The sequence below is a fragment of the Seriola aureovittata genome, chromosome 7 (assembly GCF_021018895.1).
Source record: "Seriola aureovittata isolate HTS-2021-v1 ecotype China chromosome 7, ASM2101889v1, whole genome shotgun sequence".
Taxonomy (NCBI): domain Eukaryota; kingdom Metazoa; phylum Chordata; class Actinopteri; order Carangiformes; family Carangidae; genus Seriola; species Seriola aureovittata.
Window position 1 is genome coordinate 6180930 of NC_079370.1, and position 25664 is coordinate 6206593.

Below are 25664 nucleotides of genomic sequence, written 5' to 3' on the forward strand. Positions count from 1 at the left end.
CTCTGAGCAGCTCCATGTTTCCTGTGTTGTGTTCTCTATGACGGCTCCTTTATGTCGAGTCGCTGACATCTCACTGTGAATCCTTTGTCCTGCTGACGGGGTTAACGACCTCTTTTCATCCGTCTCCTCCCCCTAATGAACCAACCACCCCCCAGTTTAATTACTACTGCTACTGTTTGGAATCACAGGAGGATGACAGGAGAGCTGGGAAACTCTCCTCCATCTTCTCCTTTACTCTCACAGTGAAGCACTCACCCTGCAGCTGAGGGACACAAACACTCTGACTTCTTCATGTTTGAAAATAAATCAAATCAAATCTAAACCTCCTGAAAACAGAACGACTCCGAGGTTCAAATGTGAGAGCTTAGGGAAGCGCTTAGAAAAACTGGTGATTGGAGATGACTCCATGGCAACACTGAGCAGCTCCATCTGCTGAGGAAGACAATGCAATGTGTTTGAAAGCTCAAACAGCTGGTGAGCAGAGCTAGTTAGCTTAGCAACCACAAGTAGCTACAGGAGCTACACATCTGTTCAGCTTTAGATTTTTAACATTGTTTTGACAAAGAGTCAAATTTGTCTTGATGTCTAATTGGACAATCCTTTCTCTGTCTCACCTAAGAGCTTCAGGTGGTGTCCTATGATTGGACCGTTTGAAGGGATTGCTGTCTGGTGATTGGACAAGCCGCTGGTTTGACAAGTTTGTCTTCAGGTGTTTCTGCCACAAAACCCTGAAGACAGAGACTTCCTTGATTCATGTTCAGTCACACTTTGGTCTCTAGAGCTAATTTCTTCCTTCATGACACATGTTTATATAACTCGCCTGTTTACATTTTATTAAGGACTACAGTTATGGAGGATTGTAAAGTGTTGAGTTTTCACCTTTCACAAACAAACTAAGATAAAGGAATTGATTAAACAGTGATTGCTTTCATTAGCATGTCTGGCTAACTGGGTGAAGAAACATAACGTTAGCTAACTGTTGGTGTGTAATGGTGCAGTCACTTTAGAAAGATCAGCAGTTCACTGACTTTACATTAACACACTGAGGATCATAGGTTACTGATAAAACCTTTATTATCATAAGTCACTTTGTCATTGTTTTGCACACAATACTGCATGTTAACACAACGAGAAGTCATGTGACACAACACCTGTCCTCCATTGTTTCTCTGTCCCTGTTATACACAGCAAAAAGTACCTGTAATGACATTAAATAATCAGAACCAGACTCAACACGATATGAGTACAGAGAATAAAAGGATACTGCATATCTGTATGTATTAACTTTATTTGTCGCTTTGAGAAGCAGGTAAAAATCAATTAAATGAACTCGAATAAAGAGAAATATCTTAAAAACAGATGTAAAACTATGAGCTGTCTGTCGTTAGACTCTGTTGGCCAATAAACACTGCTCAGCTTAACTTTAGTTTATTTATCATGAGTGGGATCTGCCTCTACACTTTACAATATCTGGACCTGATAACGACAGCAAAAGCTCCAAATGTGGTCAGTAGTTTTGCAGAATCATTTAATATCAATCGTCTTGGCTGGAGAGGGGGTGGACTGGTGACAAACTAGAATCAGGGATTTCAAGAGAAGGACTGGACCTGATGGTCTTTCAGTCTGGACCTCATTCTAGAAGCGGGAATCCGGATCAGTTTGGAGCGAACAGACATTCAGACCTCGAAACAGAACCATCTGCACTGAAAGGAGCCTGCTGGGGTCGTTCAGGAAAGGTTTTCAGGGAACCTCCAGCTGGGGGGAGACCCCAGGTCTGACCCAGAACCCCTGGAGGAAGTTATCACATCTGGTCTGGAGACATATAAGAATCCTCCAAAGAGGACAGAGGATTTGGTTACAGAGAAAGCTCTCTGGACTACATTGCATAGTCTGGTGCTACCGCGGCTCGGATCTGGATCAGTAAGGACCACAGGTGTAGTTTCAGCATCAGCAGCGATGTGGGTGTTGCAGTGACCTGCTGTGGTGAAGAGAGATCTTCAGTCCAACCCTCAGCTGTGGTCATGAATGAAGAATATAACTAACCAAAATGAGTTTCCTATCCAGGGAGTCTGAGCTGGAGGAGGAGCCAGAGAAGGTGGTTCAGGTTTCTGATCAGGACAATCTTCTGCTTGGTTTTCTTGGAGCATCCAAACGACCCCAGAAGAAACTTACAGGGTGAGGAGCTTTGACACCCAGGAGGAACTCCACTTGTGTTCCCTCAGAGGAGCTTGTTAAGGCGACTCAGGGATCTGAAGCCTCTCTGTGGAGGCTGAACATTATACCGATCATCCGGAAGGTTTCCTCTTGGACTGGTGGGAAGTCTCGGGTTCCCTGGGACCAGTCCAGCTGCTGATAACTGACCTCTAGATTTACCATAACCTGGACCACTGAGAATCTTCAGTCTGGATAAGGACTTCTGGACTACATTACCTCGCCTGTGGCCACAGGAAACTGGATGGACGGGCTGTGAAGCCTGATCCTGAATATTGGATTTTGAAATTTTCTAAAATTAAGAAATGTGGATTTAAAGAGAACAACAGTGTGGTTGAACTTTAAAGTCTCTCAGAAACCAAATATAACTGTCATTAGAAACAGAAGAAAAACCAATAAAACCAAAGGAAGGTAAATAAATCTTTCAGAGACAAAGCGACAGGCAGGTGTTGTGGCACAAATTGACCAAAATCTACCACCAAACTCTAGAAACCTCTCCAAAGATACTTAGTTTGTGCTTTTAAATCTACTCACATTTTCGTTTACATGTGAACATGCTTGAGAGTAGAACAGCCCCATCATCGGGTATATTGTAAACGTCATTATTACTCATATTATTCACTACCAGGAAACAGAAAACACAAGGACCAAGGAGTCCCGCATGGAGATTTGCATGCAAAACAACAGTTCATGCATCTGCCTCGCCTTTAGAAAAGAACAGTAGAGGATGCAGACGTCTGAAGGCAGCTCGCTTGTTCATCTAGCAGAGATCCAAAATGCTTTACAACATACGAACTTTACGAAATTTAGCAAAATCTCGATAAACTCTTATAAAAACAAACCGGGGGGGGGGGCATACATTCCTTCATCCACTGGTTCCCCGCCCGTCATGCTGTCTGCAGGGAAGCAGCGTTTGGTCAGTGTTGTGTTTGTGTGCTTTTTCATGTCCAGTGAAAACACTCCTGAACGTTACAATCTACTCAGCCTGCGTCGGCCCTGCATGCACAGCGGATGCTAAAGGTGCTACAGTTAGCATTTTCACACATGAAACGTGAGATGAGATGGATTCTTTAGTGCTGCTGCTCCTCGATTCCCATAAACCTCTCTGCTTCCTACATCCCCGTGTTAACGACAATTCAAGATGGCGGCTGTGGGTTTTGGTGCGTGGAACGTAGGACTATGAAACTCATTAGTGTGTCCATGTGAGGTGGTTCGTGCTGAAGCTTGGTGAGATATATTGACTAACCACAAACATGCATCACCACGTTGGCTTACTTGCTACCAGATAGCTAACTACTCAATATCAAACTAGCGTGTTGCTAACAGGTTTATCGCAGTTTATCAAGAGCTCGTACGTTTGATTCTGGTGGTTTGATGTGACACAGCTCAGATCTAAGATTTTTTGGACTTTATTTTTCCCTCCACAAACTGACATGAATGAATGTGAGTGTGATTAAAGCTGATGTGACTGAACACAGAGGAGCAAGGGTTTCCCAGGATTGACCTGTGTGTGTGTGTGTGTGTGTGTGTGTGTGTGTGTGTTTGTGTGTGTGTGTGTGTGTGTGAGTGTGTGTATGTGTGTGTGTGTGTGAGAGTGTGTGTGTGTGTGAGTGTGTGTGTGTGTGTGTGTGTGATGATGAAACTCTCTAACACTGTTTCCCTTTGAGAATGTCCTAATTTGCACTTCTGTCACCTGCGGCTTCTTTTTATAAAGATGACGACAGGTGAGGAAACAATCTCCACCTGCTCCTCCTCCTCACATGTGCACGTGCCACCTGTAAATCTACAGTGATCACATCACACCCTCTTCATGGTGAAACGCTGCGTGTAGCACCTTTAACATCCACATTGACAAAAAAACAAATACAGTAAACATGTTTCTCAGTCCACGAGAGGTTGTGCTGTCGAAGGGAGGGAGGAGGCAGCCATGTTGGCGGCGGCGGCGCTCAGGGGCCGAATGGCCTGGAAGACTGGTACTCGCTGGGCACTTTGGGCTTGATGCCCTTGCTGTTGTAGTAGTCAACCACCTGGTTGGGCACTTCTGCAAGTACGCTCTTAGCCAGAGCAGCTGGAGACGCCTGAGGAGGAGCAGGAGGAGGAGGGGGGCATCAGTCAGAGCTGCAAACTCTTCATCTCTTCAGACACCAACATCACAGCTTCCTGTCTAACATCCATCACTGTTCTACATTTTCTATCTCCTCAGTTTCACATCGACTTCCTTCAGGCAGCAGCTGGTTTCAGCTCATGACTCTGAAACTATCGGGGGGGGGGGTCTGATGATGTAACCAGGACAATAAAATCAAGAACATTGATCAATCATTGACAGTGATTGATTATTGATCTGCAGTGAGTTTGGTTTAGTGGAAAGAACCTGAAACTATGAGAGTCTGGGAGGAAGGAAATCAAGCAGGAGACATGATGAAATCCTCAAATACACACACACACACACACACACACACACCCAGTGGTTGTCATGGTTTGCCGTGATGGACAATTTATGTTTGAACACTTTTTGGACTCTTATTTTTGTTTAGTTTCCTGTTTTATTTTGTATAACTTCCCCCTGTGTGTCTTGTGGTTATTCTACTTCCTGTCTTTGTCCCGTTTCCCTTCTTCTTGATTGTCTAATGTGTTTCACCTGTATCGCCTCCCTTCTGTGTTTTTAGTCTCTGTAACTGAGCTGCTCGTCTCTGCCTCGTTCTGCTGCTGTCAAACTAAAATTGCTTCCAGAGACAGAAAGTCTCATTCATCACACAGATTAAACCCAGGAGGGAAGAATAAATCCAGCGTCTGTAAAATGAGTCCAAACTGGGAGAACGTGTTCTGAACAGAGAAATAAAACGTTTCCCCTGAAGAAGATTTCTGGCAGATTTCGACCTCGTCAAGATCACACGCTCTCGTCTCATCGTCCTCCTCCTCTTCCAATATGCTCCATCCCGAGTTTCAAACTGTCTCCACTCCTCTTTCTTGGCTTATTGCTTTCCTAACACTTCACAGTCATCCACAGTTACACAAAGGGTCACACAGACTTATATATGCACTCACTGTCGTCACATTAACACGCCATCTGCTGCCAGAGTTTAGTTTTATTTTAGTGTTCTCTTCTTTAAGTGTTTGGGCGTCAGAGGCTGTGAACAGATTTCAACACCAAGAGCTCCACCACGACACGTTCAGACATGAACTCAGATCAGATCAGAAGCTGCTTTCCATCACTCACATGTTTGAAGTTGCGGAACGGGACGAACTGGACGATGTCCCTCAGGACGGGTTCTCCTTTAGGCGATCGCAGGATCCCGTCGTCCCCGTCCAGCATCTGCATGTCGCTGAAGTCAGCGTTCCCGACCCCGACGATGATGACGGACATGGGGAGGTGGGAGGCCTGGACGATGGCCTCCCTCGTGTCGGCCATGTCGGTGATGACGCCGTCCGTCAGGATCAGCAGGATGAAGTATTGCTGGAGGGGAGAATAGAAAGAACAGGTGTCAACACACTTCTCTTCATGGTTCACGACTCGTGGCTCTAACTGCAGCTGAACCAACTTCACCTCTGATCTACTGATTTGATTTCATCAGTGAGGAGCAGATCTGACCCTAAACCAACCCAGACTGTGACACAAGGACACAGAGAAACTTCCCAGCGTGCAGCAGCTGCCACGACCTCGGTGAAAACTCAATGTCAAGACGACGTCTGACGCCAGCGACAGTTTGACGTAGAATAACTGACCACAGCTGATGCTGGTTTTAAACAGGAACAAAAATGTCTTCTAAACGTCTCAGTGTCAGCTGGCCAACGTTGGATTTTAACGTCGAAACTGATTTTCATTTCCAACCAACCTCACATTGACGTCCAGTGCATGCTGGGTAAATTAACTCCATCAGAGTTGTTCCTGTCTCTTCATGTGGAGAAAGTGTGACTTCTTGTCTTCACTCTCTCTGTGGTTCCTGATATTCAGTTCAACAACAAACTAAAACAAGCTCAAGGAAGTTAGTTCCTGAACTTGGGCCATGAGTGGAGCGAGGGGGTGTGGCTTATAGAGCTGCACCCCCGGATGTTTTCCCAAAAGCTTTGAAGTTTATAATATAAAATCAGCCCTCAGTGTCTCTGACTGACCGACAAACCAGTGGAGCTCTTTTAGCTGCTGGGAAATATCGCCATCTGCAGGTCGCCTGGCAACCAGCCGAGACTTGGTTTGATGTTCGTCCCCTCCGGAACGAGCTAAGCCCCGGACGTTTATGATGTCTGGCTCCGCCCCTGCACCAACTGTCAACGTCCTCCATGATTAAATCACGATTACAACCTGTGTGTTGGAGGTTTCAGGCTCGACTCCCCAGACCGGAAAAGTCTGTCCCTCCCTGTCCATGAAGAAGACTCTGACTTGGAGACGTGGACAGAGACAATCCCAGAGCAGATGGTCTCACTGACAGAGTCTGTCTCTGCTGAGACACAGTTCTGACTGAACTTCAGCCTGGATTTAAATCACAGCCTCCGCTCTCACCATGGCCTCTTTGGTGTGGACCTCCTGCGAGGCGGAGTTGGCGACCTTCTGGATGATGGGGGCGATGTTGGTGGGGCCGTAGAGCTGCAGCTTGGGGAGGCAGGCCTGGTAGGCCTCCACCACGCCCTGGATCCCTGACAGGACACGAAACAGAAACTTTAATCAGCCTCAGAAACAGACAGAAGATCCTGAACCGGAGGTTTCACAGCAGCTGAATCTTCCCGCTGTGTTTCTAAAGTGATTCAGGAGATCGAGCTGTGGCTACGACTTTATGTTGCACAAGAATATTTTCAAATGTTTCAATTTCAGCTGAGAACAAAAAGAGCTTTTTCTCATTAAATTCATCAGTATCAATATTGGATCAATATCATTTTATCATCAGATTTGAACCTACTCATCAAATGAATCATTAAGTGTCTAAAAGAATCCACATTAACACTAACGAAACTAATTAATGTTGACCTGAAACTGAACTGAGTAACTGAAGATCTGATAATTGATTGATTGATTGATTGATATTGATTGTTGTGACTCAGTTAATTAACTGCTGGAACTTTTACAGCTGATTCTTCACAAACTACTGGATCCAGATCCTGGAGCTCCTAATAATAATAATAAAAACCACAATAATAATAATAATAATAATAATAATAATAATAATAATAGTAAATAATGCAAAAATGTGTGTTTGTTCAACGAGATAAAGAAAGTTTTCTTGCATTGATAATGTAAGATAATTGTTTATTTTAACTCCTTGTATTAAGTTGAAACAACATTTGATTAAAAGTTCAGTCAACTTAAAAAACTCTTTTGAGGAAACCTGTCCATCGTGGTTAAATGAACTTTCTGAGTTGAAACAAATTTAATGTTTAAATTAAGATTATTTCTTTCATTTCAAGTTAAACCAACTTGAAATGTGTTTCAGTCTTTGATAGTAATAATTAGGAGAGAGAAACATTTGATAAGAGATTCATTAGTGTCGGATCTTAACGAGTCCAGGAGTCAGTTTCTTTAAATCCTGTGAGACAGAGACAAGTTCATTCTGTCTGTCTCTGGATGTCCCAGCATGCCCTGGGGCAGCAGTGATGAGATTTAATGTGTGAAGGTCACAGAGAACACACACACACACAGACACACACACACACACACACACAGACACACACACACACACACACACATAGACACACACACACACACACACAGACACACAGACACAGACACACACACACACACACACACACACACACACAGTCTTAATTAAGAGAGAAGTGTCTCTGAGCTGATCAATGACCTTTAGCAGCAAGAGGACGAGAGAATTTCGGCCTCTCTCTCTCTGACCCAATAAAGGGGGGGGGGGGGTCAGAGCTCAGCACTGATCAATACAATCAAACTGTTATTTAAACTCTTGATGTGAAATAAATCATTGAAAAGATAAAGGATGAATTCAGTTCTCCTCATCATTTGATCAATTATTGATTCATTCAGAAACTCAAACCTTCATGAATCAAACACAAACTGTAACTCTTAGGTCTGACTGCAGCTAAAATACTGATCACCAGCTGATCTTAACAAACTCTCCTCCAGGTGGGCGGAGCCCCGCAGGTGGGCGGAGCTCCTCATCACTAAACACTTTCCTCTTCTGAGGCTCAACTATGAAAATATTTGAGTTGCTCTCTTTTCTCTCAGAGACGGAGAGCGGGAAATCAAAGCACCTACCTGCACACTCCGGGTTCTCCTCGTTAAAATTCACTGCAAAGTCGTGGGAGACCTGGAGAGGAGGGGAGAGGAGGGGGGGGGGGGGGGGGGGGGGGGCGGGGGGGAGATAAAGGAAGCCTGTTTGATCTCTGCATTAAAAAACGAAAGAAACCTACAGAAAGAGCTTCAACAAAGAGATAAGTCCTCGCTCTCCTCACTTTCATCCCTCTTCATCTTCTTTCTCATTTTCTTCTTCCTGACATCTAATCTGAGCAGCTGACTGCCCCCCCCCCACTCCCCCTCCTTCTGTCCTTATTAAAGGTCTGAACTCACAGCTTGGCGGGGGGGGGGGGGGGGGGCGGGACTGAGTACATACTTGTACTTTACTTGAATATTTCCAGTTGCTGCTACTTTAAACTTCCAACAAGCTTTTAAAACACAAATCAGTGTTAAAGATCCGTTTGACTCCTGATGTCTTACAAACATCAGAGTGAGGTTGGGGTCAAAGGTCAGATTCCTGAGTTGTTAACAGATCCAGAGTTCTGCAGGACTGAGTCCTCAAACCATTCAATCCCTTCCTGTTTCCTGTTTCCTGTTTCCCGTTTCCTGGTCCTGAAGCCTTTGGTTGTTTAAAGGTTTTTGGTTTGATGACTGAAATACAGTCTGTGGTTAAAACACGAGCTCAAGACATTTTAAAATTTTACTCTAAAGTAAATACAACAGTCCTGATTTCTTTAAGCTTTTATGTGATTAAAGCTCCTCCAGTGTAAAGGTCTCTGTCCATGTGTAGTGTGATTATAGATCAGGTCTAGGTTCTATATTAATACTGTGAAAGTCAGTCTGCTGTTGTCCAGCTCAGTGTGACATCACTGCTCTAGGCAACATTTGATTGGCTGATTTACAGAGCAGATTAAGTTTGCTAACATTAGCCACAGTTAGCTACAGGTGTCCTGAACACTCAGGAGAAAGTTTGATGATCTCACTTTAACTGTGAAACTGTATTTTTAGCTTTTCAGAACGTGTTGTGAAAGCAACTTCAGACAAGAAGCCGCCGGGCGCTGCACGGCATCATGGGAAGTGAACTGAAGGGGCGAGGGGTTACAGTTATAACCGGCACGAGCCCCAGGGCTGAAGAGGAGGAGGCAGGCTGGTAATCACCAGCGTCTGATTGGGTCCGCCTCGCCCCCCCTCTGCTGACAGAGAGCATGCTGGGAGAGACGGCGAGCAGCGGTTAAATTACCTTGTAGTCAGGAGGGATCTGAGCGCCGAAGCCAAACGCTGGGAACATTTTGTCACTGGAAGAGAAAAAAAAAAGTGATGATGAGTCTGAGGGTAAAAATGGAAAAAAAGCCGCAGGAGGTCTGTGATTGGCTGTCAGCAGGAAGTAACGAGCTCATTCAGACCACAGCTACTTCAACACAAAGCACAGAAATGACTTCTGATTGACCGCGAGGACGTCTGAAGCTGAGAGTGATTACTTCCTGCTCGGCTGATACAGATCGACAGAGAGAAGAGAAGGAAAGTGAAGGAGGAGCCGCCGATGGTAGAAACCTGTGTGACGTGTCGTCTTAATGTTCCACTGTTGTTGGTTCTTAAAGGTTCTGTAAACCAGATTTTAAACGATAATAATCTTTATGTAAAGATATAGAGGAGTAATGGCATCCTGAGCAGAGAAGAAGCCACGCCCCCTCTGTGTGTGATGTCATCTGAATTTCTCCAGTCTTTGTGTTGGTAGCTGGTCTGATGGTGCGTGCATGTCAGTGCATGTGAGTCCTTCCCTGTGAAACTGTTGCTCCTCCCCTTGTTTATAAACACACAGACTCCGCCCACAGGTGTGATGTCAGAGCGCTCAGGTGAAAGTAACCTCCCAGAATTTCCTCCACTGAAGAAGAAACCATGTTGTGTAGTGCGATATCTGGTGGTCGTGACGTTTACAGAACCTCTAAGTGAACACCTGAGCACTCTGAGGGTGTTAGTTATCAGTCTCAAGTCTGTGTAGTCAGTACAGAGCTGGTGTTAGCTTAGCTTAGCATAAAGACTGGTAACAGGATTCATAAATCCACCTACGATCAGCTGACACGTAAACATGTCACATGGTTTTATTCAATCTCGACACAGTTTTAAATGCAGCCGGCGTGTCGACTGGAACATTTCATCCTCACAAAGTTTTGATGCTTCTGACAGGATGTGGTTTTAGACTGTGTTCTGGTGTGGATCTGGGTCCAGACGTGGATCTGGGTCCAGATGTGGATCTGGGTCCAGATGCACATGTGACCTTGTCTGAAAATATGAAACAGCATCTCTCAGACTCGCATCTTGCAAAACCTGCTGCAGCTGCTCTCAGATCTCACACCTTAAAAAGCAAAGAGATGATTTAACTTCAGGTTTTCTTCACAGGGAACAAAATACAACCTTTAATATTATAATGAGGGACTGAAACACAAGTTAGATATGAGTTGTTTTTCTCCATCAGTTCTGCTGAAGTCAACAGTTAGTCTGTGCTAGAACAGAAGGAGTTCAGAATATAACCACCACCTGCTGTGGAATTGTTTTACGTGTGTTCTCCTTTAATAAATCTGGTTGTCTGATTGGCTGCTGTCGGACCAACCTGTCGTAGTCCTGGCAGATCTCTCCCACGGCCACCAGAGCCTTCAGGTACTCGTTGGGCTGGTACGGGTGGATGTAGTGCAGGGAGCAGCTGTTTCGAGGGTCTCCGTTAGAGGCCGTGAAGTCGATGGCTACCTGGAGAGACGACAACCAATCAGAGACAAGAGCCAGTCAGAGACAACCAATTACAGGTTAGAGAGCAAGTTAGAGAAAGACGGGGCACCTGTCTGCTACAGACCATACAGTTCATTTAAGATCTAGTATTGGAGGTGATTAAAAATATTTCATCGATAAAGATGAAGACAAAGTGTGGAAGAAGTTTGGAAGGTGGAGAAGAAGAAGAAGAAGAAGAAGAAATACAAGAAAAAGAAGGAGAGAACTGCTCCTCCGCTCAGTCGGCTGTGAACTGAAACAAGCTGCAGTCTGCTTTTACAGTTTCCTCTGGAGACGACGTGAACCAACAAACAGCTGATTCAACACGATGCTGCTGCGACAAACACTGTTTACATGTGAAATGAGTCCTGACCCCCCCGAGCTCCCAGAATCCTCTTTATTTCACACTTCCATGAACACCTCAGAGGAAACAGCTGAGCAGGTTGTAAACCTTCCTCCAGCTGCTGAAGGTGATTAAACATTTAGATGGGGGGGGGGGGGGGGGGGGGTGATGCAGCTTTGTTGTGGTGTTGAGCTGCATGTTTACATGTGTTGACAACAGGAAGTCAGAGAGAGAGACATGATGAGGAGGAGGAGAAGGAGGAAGTGACTTTAGTTCAGAGAACAGCTGAGTGAGAACGGTTCTCTGAGTCTGAGAACTTCAGGAGCAGAACAAAGATCCAACGAGCACTTCACAGACTCATCAGACAACGTGTCGTGTTAATGATTGATTCATGTTGTTACTGGGAGCACAGAAGAAGAAGAACACAGTGAAGTGAGGAGTGTGAAGACGTCCTTCATCAGCTGATAAGGAGCCTCCTCGTCCCTGTCCATACCAGACTGGTTTAACTGGTCAGAGCCCAGAGAGAGCTGCCGGCGCTAACTGGGACACTGAGGCGAGTGCCGAGTGTGTCGCCATGGTAACCGTTTCCATGGTGACATCAGGGATACTGTGAACACAAAACCCAGTGTTTCCTCCTGACAGAATATGGAGCAGGACGATGACCTCTGTGTGTGTGTGTGTGTGTGTGTGTGTGCATGTGTGTGTGTGTGTGTGCGTGTGTGTGCGTGCGTGTGTGTGTGTGCGTGTGTGTGTGTGTGTATGTGTGTGTGTGCGTGTGTGTGTGTGCGTGTGTGTCTGTGTGTGTGTTCTCTCACTGTAAACTGGATCTGACAGCCTCCCATGATGTAATCCAGGAAGGAGTGCATCTTGATGATCTGCAGACGAGGAAATAAAAACATGAATATTTAAAGGTGGAAACATCAAAGTGAGAGACAGAGAGTGATGATGTCACACTGCACTGCTTCAGTGGTTCTGGTCTGAGTGGAGGGAGTCTGATATTTTAACCATTTATGCATCACTGAGTTAACAGGTGTGGTTACCTCATAAGACACAGTTTTGGCCTTGTGATCGCTGTATCTCTCTAACATGTTGATGGATAAACTCAGGGAGGAACTGATTAGACTATGGTGATCAAAGGTCAAAGGTCAAGTTCAGAGTGACCTCAGAAAACAATTTTTAGCCATTACTCAAGACTTCACAGCAATTATGACAAACTTTCACACAACTATTTTCTCTGACTCTATAAACAGGGATGAGACCTGGAACTAGTCTGAGTGGCGGAGGGATACGACCACGGGGAGGTGATTCTAGTTCATTTTCATTTATATACTGTTCATGTCTCTGCCTCCACATCACAGTAAGAACTCCCTCATAATAAGTGTCTGTAGTGACTCTTGAACTACAGATCTATGTAGAAAGTATAAACAGCCTCTCTGACATTAATACATGGAGGATTCATCCTTAATTAATGTGTCAGAGCAGGGAGAGAGTATTCTTTAGGTTTTCATCACTGGATTTTGGAGAGAAACATCTACTGCACAGTCTGTCTGCTGCCAGAACCTCAGTCAGTGAAGTGGCAGCTCAGGTACCTTTATAATGATCCCCCCATGACCCTTCAAAGACCAGCAGGTGCCTGTCTCTGGGGGAACCTGGGCAGATGTGGCGGGAACACAGACAGTTGTGGTGACAGTGTCGAGGTCCCCCTTGAACTCTGTCACCACTGTCCCATAACAAATACACACAGACATGGCAGGTACAGTTTCACAGTTTCAAGATCCCCTAAAACCTCCATGTTCCTCCATCTGACCCACAAATCTAATATCTGTGGATCTACAATCCACTTCAATAGATACGGGTCAGACATTCACAGCACCTACAAAAGTATAAAATATAAAAATATTTTAAACATTTTCGTGTATTTTGGGTCACTTTAGGAAAAGTCATCAACTTTCAGGCTAAAAGACATTTATGGGATTTTTACTGCTGCCAAATGTCAAACAGTATGTGAGGGTAAAGTCTGACTCCCTGAGCGTGGCCCTGCAGCTCTGACAGAATGAGAACAGCTGATTATCGTGAGGCATCAGCTGATGTAAGGTGGGCGGAGCTGCAGCTGTGGATGGACGGCGTCCTGCGGGTCGTTAGAGCTCGGCCTGTAAACCTGCTCTCATTCTGTCACCTGAGCACTAACTCTCCTTCTGCTCCTGAAAACGTGTGGCTTCATTACCCGCCTCCTCTCCGACTGCTCATCCATCAAGTGTTAATGATCTCGCCACGCTCACAGCGCCTCAGTAATATGTTTCCGTGTTGTGCTGCAGCTCATCCCTCCTCGCTCTCCTCAAATGGCCGTTAACTGGTTTTGAAGCGGGAACTCCTCCGCGTGTCGAGTGTCATCAGGCTAAATGTTATCTGGCTCTCGCTCGGCAGCGGGGTTCCCCAGGCTCCCCTCGCTCGCCGTCTGAGTGCCGTTCAGCATCGTCTGGCGGGAAATGTCAGGTTAGTCAGGCTGCTCAGAGCCACATAATTGGTTCCTCGCACAGGCTGAGAAGCCAGACGCCGAGAAAAACCAGAGGAGCGAAGACGAGCTGAGTTTGTAAACTGATTAAAACCAGATTAAACTTTGATTAAACCCAGATTAAACCTTGGAAGACGAAGACTCAGTTTACAGGACGAAAATAGAAACAGGAAGTCGTCAGTCACCTTGCACTGGTTCAGAATCACAATCCCAGAGTTCTTGTAGTTCTTTTTCTTCATTTTGTATTTTGGATTAATGCATGGCCACTGCACCTGCAACACACACACACACACACACACACACACACACACACACACACAAGGTGTCAGTCAGGAGTGACCTTCACGAGGAGCTGCTGCTTTTATTATCCAGGTTTTCATGTCGATGCAGCAGAGAGCTGATCATCAAACTAGAACCTGAGTGTTTCTCGTTTCTGACTGGGTGGAAACACACCTGTGCCTCAGCCTCAGTCTGGTCTCAGTCTCACCTGTCTCTCTCACTGGAGGGAAACTGGGACGAGGAAGATGCAGAGTCATCAGCAACATTTCTGACGGTGTGAAAATGTTTAAACTGATCCTGGACCAGAACAGACCGAGAGACTTCCTGTCCGTCCTGAAGCAGCTGACTGTCAATCTGAGTCTGAGGCAGACATCTGTTCACTGTCTCCTCCAACTGCACAATCAATTTAACAGCTGAGTGAGTCTCACGCACACACACACACACACACACACACACACACACACACAGAGTCCAACAGGTGAACAGTGTTCCCTCTCTGTTAGCTCTGTGTTTGGTCTCCGCCATGTTCACCAGCTGTTAGCTACAACCAGCTAACAACAGCTTAAACAAGATCAGTGTTCTCCGTGTTTCTGGAGAACAAAACATCAGGACACACCTGTACTGCACAAAACCCCCTTAACTCTTCTTAATCTTTACTTAAGGAATGACTTAGAGTCAGTTAAACCGTTGCACAAAAGACCTGAGAGACCAAAGTAAGGGCAAAACTAAAGGTCCTCTGATTTAAGACGAGACAGACTTAAGAGAGAGACGACCCTTAACCCTTAACGAGGGGAACTGATGTGACATCACAGGTTTATATCATCAGTTTATATCAGTGGATGATGACCCCTCAATGAGCTCTGTGGTTTTATGTCACATGATCTTTGTGGTCGGGGACAGTCGAGGTGCGAGATTCTGAGAAACAGAGTAACTCCCTCAGCTAAGGAGAAATGAAACCTTAAGTAAGTAAAAAACTTAAGGTGTAACCGGCGTCAGGTTGTTAGCCCAGTGCTAACAGCTGAGACCCTGTGAGCCTGTGAGTCGTTGGTGCTTGTTGAAGCGTCTTTTCTACAAATTCCCCAAAACAACACGTTGATGTTGGAGTGATGGCGCCCCCCAGTGTCTGTGGTCGCCATGACGTTAGCAGAGGAGGAAGTCAGTCCACGTTAGGAGGTGTGGGTGGATCGATGGGTCGACAAAACCCCACAGACCATTTCCCGTTCCATACATGACGGTGTTCTTTTAACCATGACTGAGTATTTAATATTGTAACCATGGCGACGGTCGTTTTATAACCTCGACCAACATCTCTTCTGCTGGAGAAAGCCCTGCAGATCGTTCGCTAATGTGGCTACAAACAACAGAGAGCAGCAGAGTTTCACCTCAGCAGGTTTGACCTGATCTCCGTCAGGTCCTTGAGCTCCAGATCTCTGTGAAAGCTCCAATTAGCGAGCGCCCTTTATCAACGCACCTCTGGGGCTGTTGTTTAGACAGACGGTGTGATGTAATTACCCCACACGCCGCTGGCGGAGACGGAGCTAATGAAGACGCAGAGGAAACACTAACGGACTGAAGTGAGACAGACACTAATTAAAACGTTAACACGGCTCCGCCTCCTCCTCCACCTGCTCAGGTTGTTTCTCTCTCTCTCTCTCTCAGCTGTCTCATTATCAGTGACAAGGAGCTTAGTGTTTCCATGGTAACCATCCCGTGTGACTGTCTGATGAGACGAGACCGCCGGCGTCATTAACCCGTTCACCTGCAGCATTTTCCCTCCACTCAGGAAACATGAAATAAAATCTGCAGGAGGACGAGGCTGAAACAGGAAGTGGAAACCCTCAAGTTTACCTGGGGGGGGCTCTGATCTGATTGGACCTCCTCTGACACAGCGGAGAAACTCTCCTCTGCTGGGTGGAGAGTAACTTCACCTCCTCCAGCCCCCCCCCTTCTTATTTTTATTTATCGCCCTCCCTCCTCAGCTGATAGAAAGGAGATGACTAAGACGATTGAAGACATGAAGACTCATGATGATTGACGTTTTTCTTCTGGAGCTTAATTGTGACTGTTAACGATCATTATTATAATTTTATTCCAGGCCTGTTTTTATGGTTCATGAATATTAAACCCGAGAAGATGGTGGAGATCAGATGATGAAACGAAGGATGTTCATCAGTTAGAGTCTACACCTGTACCGTACTGACACACACCTGAGGTCGTACTGACACACACCTGTCTATATAAGGTCATACTGACAGGAAGTGGTTCTGGTTTAGGTTTCACCCACTTTCAGGTAAACCAGCAGAAACCATGACGATGACTCTGCATCGTCCTCGCCCCAGTTTCCCTCCAGAGAGCGACAGGTGGGGGACTGAGAGCAGACTGAGGCTGAGGCACAGGTGTGTTTCCACCTGTGGTTTCGTTCATCTGAGATGTTGAAATGAGAATAAACTGACGAACATGAAGAGAGGAGCGATGAAGAGGAGGATGAACCTTCCTCACATTAACATCACATCAGAGCTCCGTCACGTTCTCCGTCGTCTCACCTTTACCTGGGTCTTTTAGCGACCTCTTCTTCTTCTTCTGTGGTTTAATGGAGAATCAGCTGTTTGTCGACTCGTGTTGAAGGAAACTTCATTCAGATTTATTTAAGAGTTCAGTTCAACTTGAACAGAAACCGTCTCGTGTGGCGTGATGGTCACATGACCTACCTGTCGTCCGTCGATGGCTCCTCTCATCTCTTTGAACGTGGCCTCGAACTCACCGATGTAGTCGTGTTTCCCGTTGGAGTCCCAGTCCCACACGGTGCACTGCCAACGCACACACACACACACACACACACACACACACACACACACACACCACACACAGCAAACACACACACACACACACACACCACATACACACACACCACACACACACACACACACCACACACAGCACACACACACACACACACACCACACACACACACACACACACACATTGTGATTTCACCTTGTTGTTGTTTCACTTTAAATAAAGTTTGCAGCAAATTAAATGTTAGAATTCAACTTAGAGATAGAAGGTTTCCACGGCAACCAGCGGCAGTGAACACTTGTATGTTCCAGTAGTTTGTGTCATCAGGAAGCTGCTGTCTGTGACCCGACCAATCAGACGTCCACATTTAGACTGGAGCCATCATCGACTGATACCAGAGACTGCATGGTGTGTGTGCGCGCGCATGTGTGTGTGTGCGCGCGCATGTGTGTGTGTGTGCGCGCACGTGTGTGTACCTGCAGCTTGCGTTCATGGTCTCCGCTGCAGAGTGAGTTGAGAGAAACTTTGAAAGTTTTCCACACAGGGTTGAGATTATTCATGACCGTCTGACAGAGAAGAAGAAGAAGAAGAAGAAGACGTCAGGACTTCTTCTGTGGTGTTGAAACAATCATTGATGAGTGACAGGCTCAGGTTTTATTGATTGATTAACCGTTTCATCATGATGAAAGAAAACCTGTAAACGTTTTTTACAGATGCAGATCATCACACATCTGGCGAGTCCAGCCACGTGGTGTGACCTCACAGTGATGTCACAGTGTGTGTTCGTACCTCGGTCCTGTAGACGAGCTGCAGCGTGGCGTCGTCGTTCAGCCTGTAAATCTCCAGGAAGGGGTCGGACTTACTGAAGAAGTCCTGAACACACAGACACAGACTTTTTAAAAGTTTTACATTCTTTTATTTCATTCAATAAAGTTTCACAGTCTGTTCATCAAAACATCTGTCAAACATCTGTCTGCGCATCTGTCTGAACATCTGTATCTCTCTGTCCTCTCTCTCTGTCCTCTCTCTCTGTCTCTGTTTCCGTCCTCTCTCTCTGTCCTCTGTCGCTGTCTCTGTCCTCTGTCTCCATCCTCTCTCTCCATCCTCTCTCTCTGTCCTCTCTCTCTGTCCTCTCTCTCTCTCTCTGTCCTCTCTCTCTGTTTCTGTCCTCTGTCCTCTCTCTCTGTCCTCACACCACTGTTGATCAGTGTTTGTCCTCGACTTTGGTTTTTCCTCTGAAGTCTGAGTTTTTTTTCATCTGGAGCATTAGAAACTTCCCAGGTTTTCCCGCCATACTACTGTAGGTTGCTGTAGCCTGCTCTGTCTCTGTTGCTATGGTTACTCCCATTTCCAGCTCTGGCAAACCAATCATTGCTGGTTGGTGTAAAACACATCAGTACCAGAGCTCCAGAGCGGGAAAGTCTCCACAGACACCAGAGGATGAACGTGAGTGAGTGAACATACCTGAGCTCAGACTTTTAACAACAACACACACACACACACACACACAGCTGTTACCTTGTCGTCCAGTTTCCTGGCGCTGAAGGAGAGCTCGATGTAGTCGTCGTTGCCCGTCAGCTCCTCCGCTGTGATCTGGAAACACACACACACACACACACACAGTTGACAGATTAAAGGATAGATGATGATGATGATGAATGAACATATGATGAGATAGAAGATAATTACAGAAAAAATGTAGAAGACGGAATAAAAAGGAAGAAAGAAAGAGGAAGAAAGGATATGTTAAATAAACAAGGAAATAAATGACATGATAAAAAAGAGGATAAAAGAGTGAAAGATGACAGGAACAAAATAAAGAAGGAAAGAAAGACGAGAGAAAGGAGGGATTAATTGAAAAAGGATGGAAGGAAGAAAATATATGAAGAAGGAAGCGAGAAGGAAGAAAAGAAAGAGGCAGGGAAGGAAAGAAGGAAGGACGGAAAAATAGAGAGAAATAAAAAAATAAAAGCTGATTCTTTAAGTGGAGCAGCTTCCTCTTCAGAAATCCTTTCAAAATAAATCCCACTGAACCGTTTCATGTGTCCACAGAGGTGAAGAGAGAGAGAGAGAGAGAGCTGTGAGTCTGAGGATAAACACACAGTAAATCTGAGGTTGAGCCGGTCTGAGGAGACGCTGACGGTCCAGCTCAGAGGATCAGAGTCCGAACAGCTGATTGGAAAAACCACAGAAGCACAGAAACCCCTGAGCTGGGTCTGATGGAGGTTTGAATGAGTCAAACACAAACTTTACGAGCAAAGACAGAAACAACAAACTGTTTCCACAAGGTCCTGATCCCTCACCGGCTTCCCACCCACTCAGTGTCTGATGGTGTGAGTTTATAAGCTGTACTTCACATTAACCAATGAGATACTGTCATGGCTCCAACAGACAGATAGGACACGCCCGCCACCAACCTGGGTCTGAACGAGTGATGTCACGAGGGCGAGAGAGGTTGATGAAGCAGTGAGAGCAGGTGAGAGAGTGAGGCTCACCGTGATGATGGATTTTCCCACGGTGCCTCCAGGTCTCAGCAGAGCTTTGGACAGTTTCCTCTGAGAGATGATCTACACACACACACACACACACACACACACACACACACGTTAGTGCACAGGTAATCTTGTCTAGTTTTTAACTGTGAGTGAAGAGGATAACTCTTATTGAGTCTCTGTGATGTTTTTGGAAAGTTCGTACATTGTAACATGACAATGTTTTTATGAAGAGAGGAACTTTTTATAAAGTCAGAACATGTTTACAGAGCGACTGTCTCACTTCACTGGCTCCTTCAGATCCATCCTTCTTTTCCAGGACAACAAAGGCGGATCCTTCGTGGTCCAACATATCCCATGATGCATTGCACAGCACAGACAGAGAGTCTGAGGATCACACTGTTAAATGTCAGTGTTCAGTTTCAGCTCAGTTCAACGGTTCAACTGTTAAAACCAAGAGACTGAAAAAAAAGGTTTTACTGAAGTGTTGTCAGGGTTGCTAGGCGACAGGAGCCATGCTGTGCAATGCAACAGTAAGAGCGGGAACAGCTGGTGACCCACAGCGAAAATGCTCCGTAGACCAGACCGTCTCATCGCGGTTCGGCCTTCATGGCCTATGAAGGACCACGCCCTCGTAGACCACGCCCCCTCTGAGGGATGTGGACCTTGACCTGAGACACTGAGGACATTTGAGTGAAATGGGGACACTCAGTCAGACAGGAGCTGTTTCCCGCTGAGGATTATGGGAGAGAGACGGTTGCTTTCACTCCCACTGTCCACATCTGTCTGTTGTATAAACTCTGTTCCCTCTTCAGTCGGAGGACGAGTCGTCTCCGTCCTCCTCAGACCTGCTGTGAGCAGGATGAAGACAGAAGCTGCTGAGCGTCCTCGTCCTGCTGAAGCTCGTCTGTCCTCACACAGGGTTTCTGAGCGTCTCTTCCAGGGCTGTTAGCAGAACGCCGCCGCGCTCCGGCAGCCATCTGGCCGGTGGAGGAGCTGGCAGCTGAAGCCGCTGACGCTGCTGGCAGAGACGAAGACGAGGGAGAGGAGTGCTTCCACGCCGCTGACTCTCCAGCCGTCATCTGAGCTGATTGTTTGAACACAGACTTGGCGGCCGCCTCCTCTTCCAACACTTCTCCCCCCGCAGGAAACCGAAAACAGTCGGCAGGAAATCCACAGCGTCGCTCGGCCGCCGCGGAAAGGCGAGAAGAAGACTTAACTTGAGTTTGTACTGAGGCCGAGCAGATGGAGGGAAAACTCTGGATGTTTCTGTTTCCTCCTCGTCAGGCTGTTACACATCTTTACTTCATGATCCGTCTCTGATCCTGGTTTTATTTCTCTTTTATTCATGTTCCCCAAACGAGTTTTACAGCCTCACAGAGCAGTATGAGCAAATATATTATCACAGTCATCTTCTACATATTGACTGATATTGATAATTATCACAGTCTGTATTTAATATCATTAATGAGAGGAAACATGATGAAAGTCAGTGAGCAGATCAGCTGATGTTAAAATCACCACAACATCTAAAAACAACAGCAGTGACCCAACGTGATTCATCATCAACGGTAAGAAAACATAAATAAGAGGAAATCATCTGAGGATGAAAATAAAATCAATAAAAGAGAAAATGAATAAACAAAAACATTAAAGAAAAAAATGAAACTAAGAGAAAGATAAATGAAGCGAGGACACTGACACTGAGGCATTATTCATGTGACAGGACTTCATGTGGTCAAAGGTCAAAGGTCAGTGTGACCTCACAGAACACCTTTTTCTTGAAGTCATTCACTAACTACGACACAGTTTAACTCACATGTCTATCAGGATAAAATGAAGTGATGACTTTTAATATCCACAAGGTCAAAGGTCAACTTCACTGTGACATCCTCATGTTCAGCTCATTATTCAGCCTGTGACTCAGGAATCAGAGACTGAGATCAGATGTTTCCTGAGGAGGTGAATCTAGTTTTTTATTTTTGTTCTGGCAGCTGCGTTTGGACTCTGGCCGAGAGGTTCTGGTTCTGCCCAGCACCTCTCGGTGTATCAGCAGGTAAAGCGGAGTGTCAGGTTCTATCTCTCAGGTCTCAACTACACCCCCCAGGTGTTTTAAGACGGTCGATCGTCAAACGCAGAGTGGACTCTGTGCTGAGCACAAACCCAGACTGGGATTAATTAAGATGTTGCAGGTGTTGAGACAACAGTTTCTAAAGTCTGAGAAATAAATTGTAGTGTGGAAACGATCCCGTGGTTATTATATTATGACGATCCCGGGGGACATTATTTACTGATTGTGTCTTTGATGACAGTTTGTCCTCGTTCCACTTTCATTCTAATGAAGGAAGTTATTTTTAATCTATTTAAGAGTCAATTATCTGCAGTTCCACCAAACTCTGTAAGAAAATCTCTTGTTTAAGAAACATCAACACATTTTATTCCTCAGGCAGAGAAATGATTTTTAGTTTCTGAAGTCAGTCACTTTTAATTCCTTGTTATAAAAACTGTGAGTATCAGCTTCAGTGATGTTCTACACAAACCCACAGATGCTGATTGTGTCGTATTGTCAGAGGTTTATTCTCTGTCTGCTGCTGTAATGAGACTCTGAGGACGTTCGTCTCCTCACAAACACTCAGCCCCGTCTGAGCGTCAGCTGCAGAAGAAGAGACGGAACAGAACAGAGAGTTTTTCACCAGAAGAAGAGTCAGACAATCGTCGGGTTACAAACTTAGAAACTCAAAACAAAAGCAGCCGTTTAAACTTTCAGCTCAGGTGAGTGTGATGAGTGACAGCTCGCTGATATTTACCTGTAACACACACACACACACACATGGCTCTGACAGATGAACCTGTTAGCGGAGCAGGATGGAAAGTAATTTGATGGCAGAAGAAAATGAAAAGCAGCAAACGTCAGATGGAGGAGAATAAAATGACAGACGGAGATGATATTATAATATTTAGGATTATTCAGGGAAACTGAGGCACATTTTTACACTTTGCATTCATTTTATTTAGTTAATCTGGTTTGAAACATTGAATAAAATCTCTGTAAAAGATTAGAGATGAGACACACATGGAGCATGTTGCTGTGTAGTTCACTGTCTGTGGTTTGTTTCAGCGTCTCGTTGTGTCTGTTTGTCTCATAGCAGCTCCCTCCCTCCATCCATCCATTTTCTTCTCTACCCGAGGTGGGAGAGGAAACTCATTTCAGGATCCGTGACCTCATTCGTTCAGTGTCTACTCAGAGGTCACGACCTCGACAGACTCCCTCTGTGAGGAAACAAACCTGATGACTGAAGACCTGATCAGATGAACTGCTGCAGCCTCGTTCTGACGTCACATAAACTGTGATCATGTTTGAAGACAGAAGGACGACTGCAGTAAAGATTTTCTCTTGTTTTCCTCTTCCTTTCTTCACCTCCCTCACTCCATTTCCTTTCCTTATCTCTGATTGGCTCCTGTTTTCACCCCTCATTTACCTGATAGAGTTCACCTGGGCACTTGAAGATCATAAGAGAAGTTTGTTCCTGTAATTAGTCTGTTGGTCTCAGAGAACCTTCTTTGTCCTTATTTCTCTAACGAGAACATAACGAGACTATTTTGATTTGTTGTTAAATTGAATCTTTATTCTTGAGTGTCTTTCCTTTCATGTTTGAAATGATTATCTGAGAGGAAAACCTTCGTTGTTTTGATGTTTCCCGCCCTTCCTTCTTTCCTCCTGACCTGATGCTCATTGTGAAGGTGAACCTCTTCTGAACCGACGAAGAGGAAGGAAGAATACATCCTGTCGCATCACACACACAAACACCTGAGCACCTGCACCTGCAAGGTCTCCAGGGATCCAGGAGACCTTCAGTGTGATGGACGTGTTGAAACTCACCTGTCCCAGCGTGCACTCCACCCATCCCAGGAAGTCGGCCTCCTTCAGCCCGTTGTGGCTGCTGTTGATGTCGTACAACTCGAAGCGCAGACGCTGCACCTCTTCGAAATAAAAGTCCAGCGTGAACACCTTGGAGTAGGTGGGGTTCACGCAGCTGCGGATCACCTCCGTCCGGTCCACCTGCAGGAGACAACGACACGATGAGGTCATCACCACAGTCTGAATATTTGACTTCTCTAAGGAGAAACAGAGCGAAGGAAACAGGAGAGAAGCGTCTGTGATCAACTTAAAGAAGGTGTCACAGTCCCGCCCACATTGACTGACCGACAGGTGACTGGCAGGTGATTGGTAGGTGATCGGCAGGTGATTGGCACGTGATCACAAAAAAATTCTTTAAAACTTGAGTTTTCCTTTTTTACTCTGAATCTCCAAAAGCCAGAAATTCAAAATCCTCTCTGTCACGTTGGATCGTTACAGGAAGTGTTTCGTCTGTGTGACCAAACGACCAATCAATTCAACCTCTAATCAACATATTCAAGAATGTAAATAGTCAACATACAGTAACCATGGAAACACACTGACAGTTTCATTCTGTCTGCAGCTAATTTTCGATCATTTGGTCGATAAATGTCAGAAAATATCTCGTCTTAGTGACGTTTCATTGACGTGTTTATTTTTTACGTTTCATATGTTTCTTATAGATTCACGATAATTTTATTAAAAAAGGAATAAATAGGAAATGAAAAGGTGACATTGATAAAAGGTTTGTTTAAAAATAATGTACCAGTTTAAAATTATTCCTGGTTGTAAATTACATGTCGTTCATGTAAGGTTAGTTTTATTTTGAAGAGTAAGAGTCACATGATCAGAGTTTAGCTTAGTGTATGACTGAGGCATTGTGGGTCAGAACACCAAGGTGATAGATATGTGAATGATGTCGTTATAATGTTTATATGGACATTAACGAGGATTTGAAACGACGTGTTTCAACTTTTAGGTTTTTATTTTTGAAAAATATAAGAAGAAAATAAGAAAATAAATGTTGAAAAGAATCTGTTCTTCAGACAGATCCAGAAGATTTTCACAATAAGAAGAAAAAAGGACTTTGATTCTGAAAATCCACATGTTAATTAATCAATGAAGCTGGATGTGAATGGATCAGGATCAGGATCTGGATCAGGATCAGGACTCATATACAGTAAAGTATATCCTGTTCGACGAGTCACAAAGTGACAGCACAGAGTGAAACCTGCTGAGAGGCGGAGCTTCTGAGAGGCGGAGCTGTTGAGAGGAGGCGTGTGGTCGAGCTGCCGTCCACTCAGAGGCCTCCTCAGACAGATGGTGCTCCGGCTGCAGCTCCTCCACACGCTACTTAAAGATTGGATCGTTAGAGTTTGTCTGAATCAGCTGAAAAGAAATCCAACATGGAGTGTGAGAGGATTCCCGCCGTCCCACTGAACCTCCTGTTGACCCTCCTGCTGACCCTGCGGGACGCCTTCCTGGAACAGTTCCTGAGTCTTCACACTTCTCTGTGTCCGTCTGTGCTGGACGACGTCTGTCAGACTCTCCGGCTCCCGCAGGAGACAGAAGGAAACATGAGGAGAGGAGGAGATATACGAGGAGACACTCTTGTCCCCCCTCCAGGATTTTCTGTGTGTGCGCCAGAGTTGGTCCAGATGTGGCTGCAGCATCTGACACTCGGGCTGTATCTGGGCCAGAATCGGGCCGTGGAACCAGGCGTGTGCTGGGCTGATACATTGAGACGAGTGCGTCTTTATTCAGCTGCTGATCTGATGTTGCTTCATGTTCTCAGCTTGTGTTTTCTGCCTCGCTCTCTAATTAAATCTATATTTCATTGAATTCAAGAAATGTTCGTACACGACGCCGGAGGAATCACATTCCTCCTGTGAGGAAGTGTGTTTGAGTTTCTGCTGATGTCTTGTCTCCATGTCTTCATGCCGCTCTCTGTTGTTTTCCTGCTTCTCTGTGTCGTACTTCGTCTGTGTGATTTCCATCCTCGTTTCTTCTTCTGAGCATCATTAAAGTTTCACCTGATGACAGACAGACGAATAGCACGACAGGATTTAAGACTCCACCTCAGTCTGAACGGAGGAGGGACGGCGGCCTCAGCACCGTGGTGATCTCTGGTGTAGAGAACTAGATGGTGATGATGATGGTGATGATGATGATGATGATGATGAT

The 25664-nt window shown here is 45.4% G+C and overlaps 1 protein-coding gene across 1 annotated transcript in view; it reads right to left on the bottom strand.

The window, feature by feature from the left end:
- Window positions 1-1056: 1056 nt before the first annotated feature.
- cpne4a (copine IVa) overlaps window positions 1057-25664 on the bottom strand; it is a 38082-nt gene continuing 13474 nt past the window's right edge. Inside the window, exons 3-16 of the mRNA XM_056381490.1 lie at window positions 23463-23642; window positions 19586-19657; window positions 18609-18683; window positions 17880-17963; window positions 17567-17656; window positions 17004-17102; window positions 14202-14288; window positions 12320-12379; window positions 11010-11143; window positions 9642-9696; window positions 8423-8474; window positions 6707-6840; window positions 5429-5665; window positions 1057-4289 (exon numbers count right to left, since the gene is read on the bottom strand). Of these exons, the coding sequence (XP_056237465.1) occupies window positions 4158-4289; window positions 5429-5665; window positions 6707-6840; window positions 8423-8474; window positions 9642-9696; window positions 11010-11143; window positions 12320-12379; window positions 14202-14288; window positions 17004-17102; window positions 17567-17656; window positions 17880-17963; window positions 18609-18683; window positions 19586-19657; window positions 23463-23642 (1491 nt within the window). The 3' untranslated portion in view covers window positions 1057-4157. The remainder of the gene's footprint in view (window positions 4290-5428; window positions 5666-6706; window positions 6841-8422; window positions 8475-9641; window positions 9697-11009; window positions 11144-12319; window positions 12380-14201; window positions 14289-17003; window positions 17103-17566; window positions 17657-17879; window positions 17964-18608; window positions 18684-19585; window positions 19658-23462; window positions 23643-25664) is intronic.